This window comes from Phaethon lepturus, unplaced genomic scaffold (genome assembly GCF_000687285.1).
Source record: "Phaethon lepturus isolate BGI_N335 unplaced genomic scaffold, ASM68728v1 scaffold12525, whole genome shotgun sequence".
Classification (NCBI taxonomy): domain Eukaryota; kingdom Metazoa; phylum Chordata; class Aves; order Phaethontiformes; family Phaethontidae; genus Phaethon; species Phaethon lepturus.
Genome location: NW_010538415.1, coordinates 1 through 19,424, shown reverse-complemented (window position 1 = coordinate 19,424; position 19,424 = coordinate 1). Strand labels below are relative to the sequence as shown.

General features: G+C 39.8%; 1 protein-coding gene across 1 annotated transcript in view; it reads left to right on the top strand.

Annotated features, from left to right (window-relative positions):
* The window catches only part of LOC104620547 (ADAMTS-like protein 3), a gene marked incomplete at its 5' end in the record, with an annotated part of 31,410 nt that extends 14,264 nt beyond the window's left edge, over window positions 1-17,146 (top strand). The window contains 7 exons of the mRNA XM_010286800.1: window positions 5,049-5,335; window positions 12,290-12,419; window positions 13,462-13,654; window positions 14,334-14,513; window positions 15,290-15,443; window positions 16,260-16,323; window positions 16,846-17,146. Coding sequence (XP_010285102.1) covers window positions 5,049-5,335; window positions 12,290-12,419; window positions 13,462-13,654; window positions 14,334-14,513; window positions 15,290-15,443; window positions 16,260-16,323; window positions 16,846-17,146 — 1,309 coding nt within the window. The remainder of the gene's footprint in view (window positions 1-5,048; window positions 5,336-12,289; window positions 12,420-13,461; window positions 13,655-14,333; window positions 14,514-15,289; window positions 15,444-16,259; window positions 16,324-16,845) is intronic.
* Between the last annotated feature and the right edge of the window lie 2,278 nt (window positions 17,147-19,424).

The window sequence follows — 19,424 nt, the reverse complement described above, 5'->3', positions numbered from 1 at the left end:
TCCAGAAGCATCTTCACCTAAGTCTGAAAGGTTTCTCCAGCCACTTCTTGCTGATGACTCTTCTCTGCCATCCTTCTTTTTGGTGAGGTGCTGTGCTCTCCTAGTCTGGGTACTCTGGGCTCTCCTGGGACCTGGCTCAAGTGCTGCAGCCAGATTCCCCTTTAGTTTCTTTTTACCTGTCTTCTGCTGCCAGCTGCTCTTACTCTGTCCTTCTGAGGAAGCTGGCAGGTGAGGAGAAATGAGAGATAACTGACCCCTGACTTCATCCCTTTCTGCAGGTCGCCTGTTGGTCCTGTGGACAGGGGTTTGCAAACAGAGCAACTTCTCACTGGATACTTTAAATCTCATGCCCTGACTGTTCCAGCTGGAGTGAGATTTTTGGGTCAGGGTTCAGAATTAAAAAGAAAGTGTAACAATAGGTTGCTACTTCTCCTGAAGTAAATTATAACAAGATTTTTCCTCTGGTCTGCATCTGTTTAAGTTTGTTTTCTGTAATTCACACATGGCACAGTGATAACTCGTAGCCCACCTCTGCCCGGCATGAGGCTTACAATTTCCTTGGTAAAATGCCATCACTCTTAATTTTAGTTATTCTCTTGTCATCCAAACTTAAACCACAATATGAAATCTCAACTTCTAGTCCATCTTTTTATTACAACTGTCTTTCTATGCTTTCGTGTGATATTTTAGTTGATAATGAATAAAAGAATAAATGCAGCTGTGTTTTAGAACCCACAAATGATGGATGTGCCAAAAGTAGCTTGTGGAAGATAAATACTTCTGCCACTGTGGTCTACCACGGCTGGTGTCCTGAATGTACATAGAGGGGGAATGTTCAAAAGCTTCTTTTTTTTATTATTAACAAAATAAAAAATGACTGCCCTTAAAGTGAGGCCAAGAAAAATGTAGGTCTGACCTTTTTAGTTTTTAGTTGTGGAATGTGATGACAGTTGATACCAATCATTATTTTAAACGTTCTTCCCTTGAGCCTTCTTAGTTACAGTGGGATTCGCAGAGAAGCTCCAGCAGGTTTTTGCATCCTTTTTATTAATCATAAGTTAAAGGAATAGACACCTCGACTGCCTTTCTCTGTTTTGGCTTAGGGCAAAACTAAAATGCTTTCAAAAGCTGATATATTTTTTCAGCAACCTGAGCTAAAAAGTAATCACTAGGTTTGTGAGTTGCAGTCAGTGAATGTGAAATGTGATGTCTCTCATAAAGGTTGTTGCTCATTGTGTTTGAGTCATTTTCACAGAACTGTCTCCATCGTGCCTTTGGTGATAGAGAATTACACATTTTTCACAGCTGCTTCTCTGAAAATGGGCTGGTGATTTTGTCCAACACGCTACACTCGAGGTTGATAAAACCTGCTCAGAGCAGGCAAGGGTGGTGCTCCAGGGCAGACTAGGGTGCCAGCGTCCTGGAAGTTCTGCCCCAGAAACCAGCCAACATTTTAGATGCTTCTGCAAACTTTTATTCAGGCCCCTTGGCACAGTAGGGTTGGACTGGAAATATCACAAGAGCAGCCTTTTTTTCAGGATTTAGGCATTTCCTGTCTTAACTGAAAGCAAGAACTGCAGGCATGAGGAAAATTAAAAAAATATATATTGAGACACCATGTTTTCCAAGTCTAGAAAGCTGCAGAAGGCTGTGCTGATTTCAGTTTTCTGTTCAGATTTGACTTGGTTGAGTTGGGCTGTTCTGTCCCAGTTTTATCATCAGTAGTTCAGGTCACTGCTTCATCTCCCAGGCCATCCTACGCTGGCGTTTTCAGAGCATGCCAGGTGAATGCACCTTTCCATTAGTGTTAGACTGATAACACTGCAGCATGGCCACGCTCTCCACCGCATCTGTAGCGTGTACATCATTTATACCTGTGCAGATGATTATAGGAGCATTTGATTTCTACGTTGCACTGGGAGGAATGACTGTACAAAAAGGCTGATTGTGAAAAGTTGTGCCTGCATTTTTCCATTCTTTTCCTTTTTTTAATCAGAAGAGAATTCTCATCTACAAACTTAGCTAAAGATCTCAGAAAATTTTCAGTTACAACCATCCTATCCATTCCTCTATAAATTCCTGATGATCTGCAAGGCATCATAATACAAGGGCTTTGATGCTTCTTAATCCCTACCTGAGAACACTCTGAGTGTCTTCAGAGAAGTATTGTGTTCAAAGCATTGCCACGTGTGTGCTGTAAATGCCACCGAGTAAAAACTATGTCACTTCAGAGGTTGATGGAGTTTGCTTTAATGATCTGTCACAGGCTTTGGTTGTGCATATGTTAAAAAGTAAAAAATAATCTGCCCGAGTTCAAAATTCAGATACAATGTCAGCCCCTGGAGCTCTGTCACTGTCCAGTCAGTTCCTTGCTCTAATTTGGTAGTAGCAGTCTCCATTGGCTTCTGTTGAAGGTACTTAAAGTGTGACTTCAACATGGTCATCCTTTGAAAAGTTCTATAATTCAGGATTTTAATAGCTAAACAGTCATGTGACTGGTTTAGAAAATGCCAAGGTAGCATAGAAAGTATTTTGAGTGTTGTAGGTTTTTTTTAACTTGCATGTGGCTGAAAAATACCAGACACTAACATTCAACGGGAAAACTTCAATTATAATACATGCTTGCTGTAAGTCAGAGAAAAAATGCTTATAACTTTATAAGTTTCTTTATAAATTAATTGAAAGGATTGCTGTGGTTCAAAATTTCCTTTCATTTATACAGGATTGCAAAAGAATGCATCATACGTTATTTTTGGAATGTTTTAATGCACTCAACTAACAGTATACAAAACTAACACTAATTTCTGGTATGCTGCTGTCATATTTTTACCAAAAAAAGTTGCTTGCTTTCAGACTATAAACTGTTAGGTGTGGTCAGAATGCCAGTTAGCTCTTTTCAACTATAAATGTCCATCAGTTCTATTTTTCCAATTAGGTACGTAACTACAAATGGACTCAGGCTTTTTGTTTTTTCACAGAAGGAGAGGAAAGTAATGATTTTGTTAAGCCTATGCACAATGGCCTTGGTCCAATAAAGCACTTAAACACAAGTTTAAGTCTGAACTCATTATAGCCCTATTGACTTCAAAAGGTTGCTAATATGCTTAAAGTTAGGCACGTACCTAAGCATTTTGTTGGATGAGGGTGATTTTGCCCTGGCTACCCTAGGTAGTTTGTGTGGCTGTCTTTAAGAAGACTGTGAGATCTGATGTTTCAGGGTTAACCTGATTTTATCTGCTGGAGGCAAGAGAAAGCCTTCCTTTGCAGCTTTTCGCACAGGTGTTCAGTTAGAATTTGTTATCAAAAGCATCTGGACATTGACCCCTGCCAGCTGTGCCACTGGACTTGATGGGCTGTGGGGTTGCACCAGCATGGCATTTACTCAGATTTTATCACTGTAGGACACAATCATCCACCGTTTTGATAATACTCTTGCAATAAAAACCACTCTGGTCATCTACTTCAAAGGTAGTCCGACTGGGGAAGTGATGAGCACTTGCAGTTTTCCTTGGTGTCGGGCAGAGCTGAGGATACTGTGCCCTTTACTGAAGTCTGTCAAGGATCAGGGAGCTCAAACTGAAATTTTGAGGCTCTGTTCAAGGAAACTTTGCAGTGATAGGCTTTGACATCTTTATCTTCATAGTAGAATGGTAAAGGTATTTCATCAACATCTCCTTAAAGAATAACCCGTTACCTTGTAACCTTCATTGGAAATGAGAATAGTCTTTTCCGCAGGAGACTCTCTTGGGGTCTATCCCAAACACAGCTTGAGTGACTACCTCAAGGATTAAGTTAGAGTATCCTCATGGGTTAGCCACTCATCTGTTCTCCGGTCTTCTATTTGATTCTTCCTCTGTATATACTGGCAAGAGGTTATTGGCTCAGGATGATAAACTGTCCACAGAATCAACCACACTGTGTTGACATTTTTCTCTGCTTACTGTGTATGCAGAGCGTAAATACTGTTTTTTGTCTTAGACAACATTTCTTGTAGCTCTAAGGGCAGCTTTCCTGCAGTAAAGGGAAAGATAATTCTTAATCAAGGATAAGGAGAAAATCTATGAATCCTAATTTGGATTTTTCCTTCCAAATACATTTTTAGCATTGGTCAAATATATCCTCCTATATCTCAAATTTGGGTTTGGATCATCAGCTGCATTTGGACATATAACAACAAGCAACTGCAACCTTTTGGAAAAATGTTCTATGAAACTCTGTATTTGATTTCTTATAAATTGTATCCCAGAGCCACTCAGGATGTCTTTATTAATGAAATTCAGTGCCTTGGCTCTAGTGCCATTTTGAAAATTACTATCAGATATTAATATGGCCCTTGAAGTCAGAGAATATTATCGACTAAAACCTCCTTTTATTCAGTAAATTCATGATCTGTAAAATAAGATTTTACTATAGTTCATCAGGAGCATAAATGCTTCATAATAAAAATGATGGATTATTGACTTGAGCTGGTTAGACCTCTTTATTGAAGATGAGAGGCTTCTTACAAGATTAATCTGAACAGCAGCCTGTGGTGGGGTGTGTTGGAGATAGCTAGATTTGAAAAGTGCTTTTCTTCTGATTATTAGTATAACATAACATGATGGCCTTTCTCAGATTTAAGCATACTGCAAATATACTTTTGGCATATGCCAAAGTCTGCATACCTGGGGAGCTATTTCATGTTGTATAGAAATGTCTTCATGGAGTTTCTCGCTTTTTTTCTACTGAAAGAACTTGAGAAAAGATTTAGATTATGTCCTTTCTCCCCAAAAAAGGATACAGCTTTCCCTGTTCCTCATGATTCTTTCTTCTCTTTTCGTACATCTTTCATGAATTTTGAGAAATAGTCTGGGATGAGAGGCAAATGAAAGACTTAAGGCACTTGCTTATGCATTCTATTTAAGCATCAGATAGTATTATGTATTGTCTACTTTGTGTATAAGCATACATTTATGTCTCTTAGCTGTTTTTCAACTGTGCATACACAGGCACATATTCATTTATGGAATAAAATGACAGTGTTTCTACTGTGCTGTGATTATTTGCAGGTTTATTCCTGAACCCTGGTCTCCATGCAGTGCTACATGTGGCAATGGCATACAGGTGCGAGATGTGAAGTGCCGAATTCTTCTTGCATTTACTCAGACTGAGGTTGAACTGCCTGAGGAGGAATGTGAAGATGTGAAGCCACCAACAGAACGAGTCTGTCACCAGGCATCCTGTGACAGTGATCCTGTCCCCTACACACCAGAATTTTCACATGCTGAAGATGGCAGTGTGATTTATGACTGGGAGTACATTGGTTTTACCCCTTGTTCAGCCACATGTCTTGGAGGTACCTTTATTTATTTATTTCTCCTGAGTTGTAAAGAATTCGGCATTGTTTGATATTGTTGAGTCTTCTGCTAGTGTTCCCCGAAATTAGCTATGTTGATCTCTGGGAAAACATGCATCTTCAAGCTTTAACTTATTTCTAGGTTTTCCATAGAGTATTTCAAACTGCTTTGTTTCCTTTATATCTTGTGGTCAAATACCAACTTTATTTGGTTAAGTGAGGTGCAAGGAGTTGTTGTACAGCAACTTGCTTTAGTCTTGTTGCTGCAGGAGTCTCAGCTGCCAGGCAGTTGGTGGTACCAGGAGGTTTAATGTGTCAGTGACGGGCATGTTTAGATGGCCTTTCTTTTCCTAGGAATCAACAGTGTATTGTTTCAGAGAAAAATTCCCATTTAATTATTCCTTATCTTCCGAAATGCTGCTGCTTTCTGCAGTACAGTAGGTATACAAAGTTGTAATTAGGGAGACCTGCTTTCAGTCTGACCGGCATTAAGATCAAACAGGAGTTTGTTTAGGTCTTGGTACGGTATATTACTTGATAGGAACTGTGTGCCATACATCTGTCTGCAAGTAGTTAGGCACGTTCCTTTTTGGATGTAATCGAATCTCCCTGTCGTCCTAAGTACATGTTACTAGACAAGGTTGCTGGTGTTGCTACTACATACTATACTTTGGGACTGAACACAAGTGAGTTATTAGGTGTTAAGTGGAGGCAGTGGAATTGTGAACACACCTATATATGACAGGACTGATGACATCAGTGGGAAGTGAAGACAGTTGTACCCATAGAAGAAATAAAAAAATGTAGAAAAGGGGAGAACAGAAACAATTGGAAGCAGAGAGCCAGTCTAGAGCTCACAGAAAGCAGCCTCCTTTGTACTCTTCACTAGTTCAAACCTTGAAGACAGAAGCTGGGGGGGATGCCCTAGAATGCTATCGCAGGATGGTAAGTGACTGATAAGTGCCTCCTTGATCATTTACTACTGGTGTTTACTGATGGGGTTGATCCATAGGAATAGCAGCCCAGGTGATCACAAAAGCTGATGCATCCCATTCCCTCCACTACCTTCAGCGGGCATTTTGACTGGCAAGGTCAGGCTTGTCCTTGCCAATATAGTGGCAATATAGAGGCTATAGTCCAAGTATATACTTGGTGACACGGTAATGACAGCTATTGTGACTGAGTGTTCCGTTTCTTCATTTTAATGAGGGAATTGTTTTTAGAAATAAGGAAATTGTACTCTGAAGCAGAAACAAGGCTTTCATTACTGCTGAATTTGTAGTTCTCTTTTTTTTTTATATATCTCAACTGATTTTTGTAACGCACAAGTATTCCATTGCATCTTAAATCCACTTTATGACTGCTTTTTAGCCGATTGTCTTTGTCAGAGGTGTTCTAAAACTCCAAACTTGTTGAATTTTGAGGACATCAGCAGATTTCTGGGCTGAAATAATCTCTGGGCTTTGCCTGCTATTGCACATGTGCATGTTTGCATTGCCTGCATCTTTGTGTGTGAGTTTGTCCATGCAAAAACGTTCACATAAAAACTTGCACTGGTTGTGTTATGGAGACTTCTGTGGTATCACTGGTACTATGTCTAGACATTTTTCTTATGTGATGCTCCTGGGAAATGTGGGAAGTTGTCAGGATATTTTATCAATGAACAGCTTCAGAAGTCCATGTACTGTTATGCTAGTTAGGCAGCAGTGATTTTTTTCCTTCTATCAGTTCTGGTCATCTTGCTGCCTTGGCAAAGGCTTTCAAACAGACCAAAAATTACCTGCCGATAAATAGTTTTAAGGGAACCAGACATCTCTTCTGTTTCCAACTTATTGCAGTGTACTAACTAATGATCTCACTGTCTACTATTTTTCCATTGTGTAGTTCAAAGGAGCTGATCCATTTCTGCTAGGTTTTATGTTCAAATCTCATTTCAATTAGATGAACTCTTTCATTACAAGAAATAAATGTTGTCTGAGTTTGGAATATCCCAGTGTAATGTAAATTATATTAGGTACTTTTTCCTCTAGTTATGTATGTATCTAGCAGTGGCTATTAAAATAAATTCCTGTGGATTTCTGTAGCCTCAGAACTCCCTACGCCCATTTCTTAGTGCTTGACTCTTTCTGAATGAGGGAAAAGTCTGCAGGGTCTAAGTAGGCTGGAGGCTTTATAGCCACTGTTTGAGCAAGGACTGAATCTCTGTTTCGGTGCTTGTCACTTGCACCTTTTCTTAAATCCTCATACAGACTAGACTTCTAATGCAAACTCTCCTCTAGTCCCTCTCCAAAGCAGATGTAAAAATGCAGATGGAAACGTTGGTTTTGGGGTATTAGAATTGCAGAGATGTTTGATAATGCCTTGCAGATTGCTGTATCAATCGTCTTTACTGTCCAGTTCATCATATTCAGCAGGTTCTAGAGCATTAGTAACACAAGTCTCTGGTCGTTTTGTGTGCTTTCTGCACCAAATCTGTGTGGCTTGTCATGCAGCATATTAGGTGCCATAAAAATTACTGCTTTTGAGGACTCCTACACTGTGTTATACCTGTTAGCATAATTAATGCTGCTTTCATCAATCTTTCCATGAGTGCAAATAAAATTTGTCCAGTCTAATTGAGGCAGACGTCACCTTTAACATCCATAGGAAACTCTGTAACCATCCTGAAAGCTAAAGATCTATTTTGTCTTCAGTGACTGAGAAATCCCAAACTGAAAATAAGCCAACTGTGTGCTCAGGGATCTCAGGATTTGCCCTTATTTTCCCAGAATGTTTTGTGGTTTTTTTTTTTTTTTTTTAATCTGAAGAACTTTGGCCCTGATGCAAATGCCCCCAACATAAGTATAACTTTAATTTTCATAATATCATCAGTGAGAAGTAATAGTTGTTATCAGAGTAAAGAGTAAGCCTGAGGAAAAGAAATGGGTTTTTATAATCTGTACTATTTCTTTAGTGTTGTCAATCATTTAACTACTCTACAATATTTTAAAGAGAAGTTTTCCATTTAAAAAAATAATTGAACATTTTCTGGGTCCCTGTTTAAAAATACCTTTAATTGCAAGAGGCAGTTTTTGTTATTTCAGTGGTTAATTACTATTATTTATATTCCACATGCTTCAAAAACTATGATTCGGGCCCCCACAAAGTCATTACATCAGGTTAGAAATAGTGAGATTAAACAACAAATACATATGCACTTCCTGCTGTTTCCTCTATAGCCTGTGCAAGATTTAGGGTGCAGTCAAGTTGTGTTTTCAGGCTTTTGTCTGGACCATAATGGCTAAAAGTTCACTATTTTATTCATAAGAAACCTGAGATTCTTAGAAAATCAGTGGATTCTAGCCAAATTTAAGGGCTCTTAAGAAAAACAATGACCATTCTGAGACTCGCATATAAAGTTGAGAGCTTTTGCAATAGTGTTGTAGGCAATTTGATAACGGGTTACTCCTATGACTACTTCCATTAACTGCAGACGCTGACTGTGTACTCTTCTACAGGAGGAGTATAAATAACATTGCCATTTTCAATAGATTTGCAGAGGGGTACAAGCATAGGTAGGACTTGGCATTTCTTCTGAGTTGTTTCAGCTGATAATACATATTTTTAAGCAGTCACCAAACTGAGACTGTCTGATAGAAATAAATGACTGTCCTTCTTTTTCCAGGTGTAGAGAACAGGTCCACCCTCTTACCATTTGCACAGCAACTTTCCACCCCATTTTCTCTGTATTCTAAGAAAGGCAGAAACCAAACTTCTGGGCTTTTTTTGAGCATTCTGATCTTTTAACACAGTTTAAGGCACTGTATATTTCAGTGCACGGAAAAGCTTGTAAAAGAATGTAAATGTATGTGGTTTGAATGCTGGGTTAAAATAGAAAAGATTCTATTTCACTGAATAGTAGGATAATTACTACAATAGTGCATCAGATTACTGTAAAAATACTTAATGCTCCCTACTGCATACATAATGTTTGAGTTAAATTATCTACTATGTTTATATTATAAGCCAAGAAAGTAATACATATAAAACTTTGCTTGTTTGAATAATAGATTTTTCCATTTTCCAATTGACATAGAGTAAGAAATTTATCAGTGATTGAAGTTCCCAAATAATGTAAAATTATAGTTTGGGGTGAGAAATCTGGTTAATTGTCAAGATATTTTGACAGTTAAATTCAAGCAAATGCTGCATCAGTTAAGTGTAGTTAGTTGTTGAATAGAGTCCGTGAACTGAGAACCAAGGAACAGGAAGGAAGTGCGTGGTATGTTTTTAACAACTCTTAGATACCTGTTTTGTACTTACGGCATCAAAACAGGGAGCCGTTTTTCTTTCAATAGGGTCCCTGTTGGGGCGGTATCACTGCTGCAGTTTGTGCCCTGGAGTTAAGTCAAACGAAAGATACACCACGTATCGACCTTTTCTTCTGGTAACACAATTAAAGCTAGGTAGATCATGCTGCAAGGCAGAAGTGGTCTAATGAACTCCAGGTGGCAAGTTGCAGTCACAAACCATCACCTGGTATGACAGGCCTTTTGTTCATTTGGCTGGCCAATTCAGTTTTTATAACACTGAGATGAAAGGTTCCTGTGGGATTATTGCCGATTTAGATGGTCTGAAAGGAATCTCATTTCTTTCCCCTCCTTTGTGTGGGATATTAAGAAGATATTACTTATCGCAACCTGTTCCAGAGTAGCATCACCTCTGCGTGTGGTTTTCCCCCAGGAGCATGGTGAGGTCAGTGAAACTGCAGGTTGGTGGCATAGGGTAGATTTTGACCTAAAGTAGAGATTATATGGATGCTTGATCTATGCTTGATTGCTTGTCTGGTAACGTCATTCTCTTTCTGCCAGAACATGATTTCTAAATCTTTATTTCTCTCCGGCACGCAGTCAGATGTGCGTTTCCTACGTAAGGGGTCAGGGAAGCTGCTCCTGTTAAACACATGGGGATTGATTGGACAGAAAATGTTTGATTCCCTTGGTTGTCAGTCTGGAATAAAATAGTAGAGTTCTAGAAACCATGTTTATTTACCGGTTTGTCTTTTTTCTGCCATTTTCTTGTCTGCATTATAGTAATGGTATTTGCTGTTAAAGGTTTCTTCTCAGCCCTGTTAGTAAAATATGTTTTACTCAATGCGTGTGTTCTATGTTAATGTAATTATCAATACTTTGATATAAGAGAACCGAATAGGTTGTCAATCATATCTAAGGCCAGGTCTTCCATCCTTTAAAAACTCATCACTTTGTAGATGTAGTCAAAACATTTATATAACAAGGTCTTTCTGAACTGAAAATGAGTCCCAGAGGGGATCAAGAGGTGTACCAGAGAGCCTGAAAGAAATTGGAATCTTCCTTACTGTGAAAATCACTGCTGGTCTATTCCTTCTGCTGACACGTCTGAAATAGTTGGACTGGTTCAAGTGTCGCGAAGAAGGATTGTGGCCTGGGCTGGCTGATACGCTGGACTACATCAGAATTGTTTATAGATGGAAGGAACAGCTTTCGTTTATGAAAAGAATGACAGTGCTCATGAATGTGTTGTAAAAGAGAGAAATATGGACCATTGGCATGGAGATGAAACTTTCAGTGTAGGATATTTCATCGAGCCCGCTGAAATCCGAATGGCTAGTGATCAATAGTGCCAAGACAGTGGTGCTTGGGGACACGGCTTAGTGGTGGATTTGGCAGTGGTAGGTTAACAGTTGGACTCGATGGTCTTAAACGTTTTTTCCAACCGAAACGTTTCTGATCCTAAGAAACCAGTCGTCATGCACAGTTGACACAGAAGCAGGAGTAGCTGTAGTAGTCTTTGTGTAACAACAGTGGTGATGTTTGAGGTAATGTCATACGTGATACCATGAAGTGGGTAGTGAAGGTCTCTAGTTAAAAATGCAACTCCCTTTGAAACTTTAGAAGTTGGTCATAAGAAAAGACATATAACCTGCTGCTGAAAGCAAGTTTGTTTCCTTACAAAACCACTGGAGATAGGAAGGAAATGGATTTACATTCTTTAAACTGACTCTTCAAAAGCCATTTTTACCTGGAAACAACAAAATAGGTATTTTATTATTTCAGAGCTTTTTTTGTTCTACAGGCTTATGATCATTAGCATTGCTATAGAATACACAGGATTCCCCAAGTACATCACAAATCATCTTGTCTTTCGTGTGCATGCAAGTGAGCCTTGAAATTGAGCAAGGCTTTCATACTAAAAAGTACGATATATAAAATTGGATAATTACATAGGTTTAAAATAAAAGTAGTTCACAAAATGCGTATTCACTAAGCTGACTTGTTCTAAAGCAAACTTATATTACGTTTCATTTTGACTCATAGAAATGTGAGTATTAGTAATCTTTCATGCTTCAGTAATAAGATCCAGGTAGCAAGAACTGCAGAACAGAAGGTGCCAAGAATGGTCATGAGTGAGGAAAGCTCGAGGCTGGGACAGATTTGCTGCCTTCAGCAAAACTATTGCTTCTCTTAGCCCCTATGAGAAAGGTTCTATGTTTAGTCAGCCATTCTCCTGACTATAGTTTTGCAAGTTTTTTGCCTTTTTTTTTTTTAATTAGGAGATCTTTAGCTCCTTAAAGTCAAGGTAAATGAAAAGGAATCACTTTCACCCTGATTTTGGCAATGAAACTAGTAGTTGGCGTGAGAACATTACAGAACCAGGCAGATGTAGCGTCTGATAGTGGACAGAGAAGCCTATTGACTGTTGGTTTGAGAAGTAGAATGTCAAATCAAGACTTTTAAATATCACAGAAGTGCTACATATAATTCACAAATATCTTCTGAGTATTATATAAACTATTTCAGTGTTCTTTATGACTTGAAAAGTTAATTTTAAGCCTGCCATTGAATTCAGTGTTTGGAACTTTTTCACTGAGAAGTAAGCTTTACAGAAATCTCTTCCATCTTCGGTGTTTCATGAGTATTTTCCTTTTTAATCCAGGAACACAAGAAGCTATTGCAATGTGTCTGCATGTAGAGACAAAACAAGCAGTCAATGAAAGCCTGTGTGACAATTCTAAGAGACCACCACCGATGACTCGTACTTGCAATACAAAGCTTTGCCCTCCGAGGTACGCTGTCATAACGAAATCATAGTGTGGCAGAGAACTGGTTAATATGGCTTAAATAAACATTGGCTTTCTCAGAAAGGGTTCAGATTGCAGGACTGTGGTCTTGCTTTTGGATGAAATTTCACTACTTCTGTCTTTAACAAGGTTTTGGGGTTGGGATTTTTTTTTGGTCTTGTTCACTCCTTTTCCACTCTTCACATCTCACTAATAAAATAGGGAACATTTTCTGAAATAAATCTCTTCTTTGTAGATGTTTGCCAGGGCTGGAAAAACAGCCTTAACTCTTCTAGTGGTACAAGGAAAATTTTAGGGCAATTTCACAGAAAAACCCAGAGAATATTTACTTTCTATCCTTACTGATTGAAAAAAAGTGAAATTATGATTTAAAGTTACTTTAACCTCATGCTTCTTTAGTAGCCCCACATAGTTCTTATGGCTGTTGTTTGAAGATCCTGGGAAAAGAACAAACCCAGTCTAAATCCAAGAAAACCTAGCTAATTTGGTCACTTGAAAGGGCCATATGTGAAATGTTGACTTGCGCTGCCTTATTTACCCACTTTTGATCTCTGACATCCCTGATCCTTTGCATATTGTTTCTACATTTTTGCAGAAACCTCCTCTTGCAAAATGTAGGGAAGAAGTTAACAGGAACAGGATGTTTTATAGAAAACATATACACATTTAAAGGAAGTTCTGTAAATGTAAGAAAGGTCTATTTACATATTTACATTTATAAATTTAAACCCCAACAGGCTGTTTTTTTTAATGAGTGTTCGAAAAGTAAATGCTGGAGTGGAATTCGTCTGAAAATGACTCTTTATTCCTTTATTGTGAATAACTTCTGCATTTCTTTGTTACCTGTAAGTTTATAAATCTAGTTGATAATTTTGCATTACAGCCAAACCAAAGGGACGTTTTAGCCATCTATCAGTAACGATGCCTTCAGTTACTTCTTGCTAGGTGCTCTTTGGGTATGAGTGCTCCTTCCCCCGTCTGAAGGGAGTTGCTAAACTGTGCGCTCTTGGCTGTGTTGTTGGAACAGTTGGCAAAGCGGCCCCTGGAGACGCTGCTCAGCTACGTGTGGGGTTGGGATACAGACGAGGGACGTGTACTGCCAGCAGCCGGGAGGACCTGCTGTTGCTGCTGAAGACTGCAAAGACAAAAAACCTCATTCTTTACAAGCCTGTAACCAGATTGATTGTCCCCCTGTTTGGCATGTTGAGGAATGGCAACAGGTATGACTGGCTTACAGAAATAGTTTAAATGTCTTCCTCTGGTACCTGAAATGCTCTAGGTGGAATAACATGGCAGGTAGCCCCTAAACTTTGGTATGTTAAGTGTTTCAATTGATTTCATTAGAACAAAGTAATCCAGGGTCAAAAGTACCGCTTTGGACTACTGTGCCGCTGGGTAGTCACAGGATGAGGTGGAAAGCCCTTTTTACGATTTCAGAAGAAGACTGGATACCAGTTACTCCAGATCTCACCTCTCTTTCTATGCTCTGCAAGTGCAATAACAGCCTTTCGGAGACATTGCTGCTTTTTTTTTTTTTTTTTTTTGTCGTCAAAGACAAATTTTCCTAAACTCCCACCAGGTCTATTAACTGATGTGTGACATAGGCAGATCTATGTGTTTTTCCTAAAGATTTCTTCTACTTAATTGCATTCAGGTGGTGTGACTTTTTAACTTAGTAGTTAGGTTCTCATCATCTCTAATATATTAGCTAAACATTTTAACAGAAGCATTTTCTGCATGTTGCTTGCTTTTTAATTAAAGGTAGATGTCATTTTTCAAGAGAGCACAGCTGGGGGGTGGGGAGGGTGGGGGGCTTACAGCGTTTGTGTAAAATAATTGTGATGGGTGAGCACAGATGTCCATGCAGGTGTACGTTCTATGCTCTCTTCTTCTCCCTAGTGTTCACGTACTTGTGGAGGAGGGATTCAGACCCGCAAAGTGTACTGTAAGCAGCTGTTGACAGATGGAAGTTTCCTGAAGCACTCTGATGACACCTGCCAGGAACCTAAACTGCCAACTAGTAAACCATGTGCAAAAGTTGATTGTCCTCCTCAGCTAGTCGTAGGAGAATGGTCCAAGGTGAGCAGCCCCCAACAAGGGTGAACCAAAACCTTCAATTGCAGCATGAGCTCTAAAGATTTCTGCTTGGGTGAATAAGATATTTGGAGCAATAAATTCACAAGGTAGCTGAAGGTTTCGCTGAAGGCATGTACCTGGACTAAACTGTGCATACTGTTGCTGTGCACTCCTGCCTACAACCAGACTGATCGCATCCCCCTTCCTGAGCCGTGTTTCGGTTCCTGAAGGACCGGCTGTAACGTACCGCATGCATTCTACCAGGCATGTTTAGCTATCAGTTATTTCATAGTACCACTTCCAAAAAGTGAATCTTTGCATTATTCTGGAATATGTCCTCCTCCTTTGCCATTTAAGTGGCAAGCTTGTTGCCACTCCCTGTTCAAAAAGATTTATAAAAGTGAAGTTAGAAGCTGCAGTTAAAAGTTCATGCAATGCAAACTAGGAGAGGAGGTGGAGAGAATTGATACAGACTGTTTAGAATGTGCGGAATTGTTTCTCTGAGATACTAGATCTCATTGTTCTGTTCTGCCCATGCTTGAACATAAAGAAGTACTGTCATGTTATTTTAATTGTTCCTGAGTTGCTTGCTGGAACAAATTATCTATCTTGTGTTCTTATTGCCTGGAAAAGTGAAGGGAGTTTAATTCTTATGAACTAGAGCATATGCACTCTCTCAGGAGAAAAAAACACAAACCAAAACAAAACAAACTAGTTTAAAATTAGCATGTGTGGCATGGGACACCAAGTTTAGTTTGACTGCATCCTTCCTTTCACAGTGCTCAGTAAGCTGCGGTGTTGGAATCCAGCGAAGGAAACTTGCCTGCCAAAACCTAACAGCAAAGGGCCAATATGTCACATTAAATGGATCAATGTGTAGTGGTCTGTCTCCTTCACTGCTTGTAAGGTCTTGTCAGATGAATGCCTGCAACAGTAAGTGTGTTACTTTATGTAGTTTCTTGCTGATTTGGAATGATCTATTTATACAGAAAAAATCTGTATACAGGTTAATTCACTCATCTCCCTGTACTTTCACAACATTATTAATTTGGCATAAACTGAATGTCATAATTGCTAGATCAGTAATAACAGGATTGTTTTAAATTTTTTTTTTCTGCCAGTCAGAGACAAAGGTTATCACCTGAAGAAGTAGTTTTTTAATACACTTTAATGGTACATACCTCTCACCCTCATATTTACCTACATTTGATTTGATTTTTTCCTTTATCCTTTACACTATGCCAACTGGAAAAAAGAAAAAAAAAATCCATAAATTGAGTGTAAATTACAAAGGACATTAGAAAAGATAAGAATCCAGTTCTGGCTTGTCTTTTCACTGTACATTTGTATTATACTGGACATTTCGCTTAGCACGGTGGAATTCAAAACCTGAAACTCTGTGCCAGTGATAACTGTAGGTGTAATTTCTATCTTTCCTTGTCGAAATGAGAATCCCAGTCTCATGAGCTTTGCAGGAAGTGATGACAGTACAGACGCTCTTCAAAAAATCCATTATTTTATTACTGTCTATATAAAAATATTTTCAGAAAGATTGTCTATAGGAATTGTACAATTTGGGCACGATCAGGTTATGGTACTGATGGTAGCTGAACTAACTGCCTGTGTGTAATACCAGTGGAAATACCTTACTGATATAGCGTATGTTCAATTACATACCGTAATTCAGAATAGGCGGTTCAAAATGCAGGTTCCTTATGTCTGAACCTGTGCTCTCCTTCCTTTACAAAGGTGAGTATTACGGTGTAGGTTTGGAGAGGGGTGCTGAAAAGAAAGGAGAATTTTTAGTTTTGAGGTTGGGGGAACCAAAAGCCTTCATGAATGGCCTGGTTTTGATCACAGAGGGAGACATGTTTTGACCCAATTCATAATGCTGTCAAGAAATAGCTACTTTATACATTTTGAAGCTTTGCTTTAAAAATTATTCACAAAACAAAATAAGAAATAGAATAATTACTGATTCATACATAATATGAAACTTCTTTTCCTGGCCTGTGTTTCAGATTAACATGCCAAAATCCTGAGGTTCAAAACTCCACTTAAATAAAGCCCTGTGGACTTTCAGGAATGTCCTTGGCATAAGGTTTAATAAAATATTTTGAGCTGCATATCTATCTGAATTTAATTAATTGTGGATAGTTGAATGGCAGTGTAGCTGGTTTGCAAATTGCTTAGCACAGACTGATATTAAAGTTATATTGTCAGCTTCCACCGCAGCGCCCGGAACAGCGGGCTGCAGAGGGAACGCGATTGTACCCGGTGGGTACGGATCCAAGTGACAGAAGGGAGTCGCTGTCCTCTCCCTTCACCCCCACAGCCGTTTGGAGTGCGGCACCCCTTGCAGCTCGGGTCTGCCCGCCTGTTCCCCGCCTGATCCCCGCCTGTTCCCCGGCTACGCAACAGGAGGGCAGGGGAAGGCGTGGGACGTGTCCGTACCCGTAGTGCCAGCTTGGGCTGCAGAAGCAGCCCGGGCGGCGGCAGGCTTTGGATTCACAGGAACGTGCAGGAGGCAGCTACTCCTCCAGCCACGGGTCCAGGCTGCCTTGGATGGGGAGCGAGTACAAGGCAGGAACGTAGCACGGCCCTCGGTCGGGCAGACGGCTAGCTGCGAGGAGTGAAGCGCACCCAGAGAAGGGTAGCCTGGTGCGTGGCGTGCCTGCTGTTCGGGGTTCCTGCTTTTGGGAGCGGCGTTTCTGAATGTGCTTCCTCAGGATGCTTCTGTGGCTCAGATGAGCTTTTTTACTGTGTCATGACAGTGCTGAGGCTTTTTAGACTTAATCTTTTACTATGGGACTAGGAATGGTAGCTGTTTTCTACTTAATAAGCCCTATTTAAGTCATAAACATTCCTGACTGTGAGCTCTGAGAAATAGGAAATAACACCGGTCTCGCCCTGAGGTGACCAGGACCTGACGCCCAGCTAAAGCCGCAGAGGACTATTAGAGGTCACAGGCTCAGATGGATTTGTACCAGGTGATAATTAGGTCCAATGGCTCTGGCACGATCTAATCCTTAACCAAGATTTACCTTGTAGAAAACAGCCTCTCCCAAACAGTCCATTACTTCAGCCACTGCGAGACTGGTTGATACCAAGGATCTAGAAAATGCATATTTATGCAGCTTTATATATTCATATGACCTTATATATTTATAAGGCCTGCCATCCACAACTCTGAACTTTGTTTCACTCTTAGCCGTGCTCACCAGTCACCAGTAAAAATATACACACCCTTTAGTGTTGACCTGCTAATGAGAGTTAGTGGTCTTTCTTTTTTTAAAAATGAAATGGATGAGACTTGTTAACATATTTATAAGTATGCACTGGGTTTAATTCCATGTTGGAATAACTAGTGTAAACAGAGCACAGCCTGAAGTATTTTAATTTGTGTGTTTAAAGTTACACTTACTGTGTCTGTAAGTTGGATTTTGGAAATGGAAGATTTAATACTGGAACACTTCCCTAAAAACAAATATTTGGGGCCCAATAACTTATTAAAAACAGGACACTACTTTAATAATTTTAGTAAACTCAGTGCCTAAAGCAATTTATTTGTTGTACCACATGAAATCGTTGAGGGAACCATGTATCTGGATAACGAATACTCATTTAAAATCTGGGTAATTATGAAACCATGATATCCCCACAGGTCTGAACTCATTACCCAAAACACTGAAAATAACCATTTTGTTTTATAAGCATAAGAATGCACTCTAGGGTGTAGTTCATATCATGTACACACTTATTGAATGCTTGAAGCATTTAGCTTTTCACCTATTTCTTCACAGCGTATTTGAAGCATATGCATATAAGAAGCATGCAGTTTTTCAGATATCGTTTGTGTGCCATCAGTGTAGTTGTCACTTTATTTATGTACCTACCAAGTGGAATAGTAGTAATGATTTCAGGTTCAGGCACACTGAGAAACGTTTTCATTTGTGTGTCCATTTCCTGGCTCATCAACTCATTCTGCAGGCTCTGAGTTTTTTCTCTGTCACATACCAGAAGGCTGGGTCACCGAACACAACTGGATCGCTTGCTAGCACCAACGCAGAGTGTTTCCCGACTCTTCCCAGCTGGCCAATTCCAGCTAGCGTGGGACAAACTTGGGGGGTGCGTGGCCTTGCTCCACACCTCCTACAGCACTTTGTTTCTCGCCTACCTAGTGTTTTCTTAGCAAGATTAGGTCTCCTGATCAAAGTGGGGCACAGTAGTTGCCAGCAGTGAGTCAACACCATGGTATCCCAACCACTGCAGTCATTCTTGTGTTGTCTCCGGTGTGCGCATCCAGCCGCTGCTGGGAAAGCCTGCCTGTGGTGGTGTTCATTCAGGCAGCTCCCGAGAAACCTTTCAGCATCCAAGTGCCTGCAGTACAACGCAGGAGGAGCTTCGTAATACCCGGTGTCTCCCTTTTGTTAATTTATCTGATTATTATATTCAACCTCTCCAAATTTTTACTTATTTCTCTTTCCTCTCTTCCCTCTCTACTTTCTTGGCACAACATTGTGAGCAACTCGTCTTTCAACCCAAAGAAATTACCCTCAGCCAATGATTACAGGGTGGCTTTGCTTGCTGCATGTACTGTGTCTTCATTGACTGTTTCTTTCACCTCCTATGTTGCTATCAGTTTGGCTTGACTCAATCAGACAACCAGCATGGCCAGCCAATGCTGTGAATAACAGTCAAGGGGAGCCTTACTTTTTGGATAGGTTTTGTTTTATTTAGGTCATCCTGCAACTCGACAGTGCTCAAATGTGGGGAAAGTGATAATGTGTTCAAATTTTTTTGATTCACTTTTTCCATTCCCGTCATGCCTAGCCTTTCTGAGGCAGCAGTAGGAAATACATGGGGAATATAACCATAACAGGATTTTTTATATATATATATAGAGTATAAGTT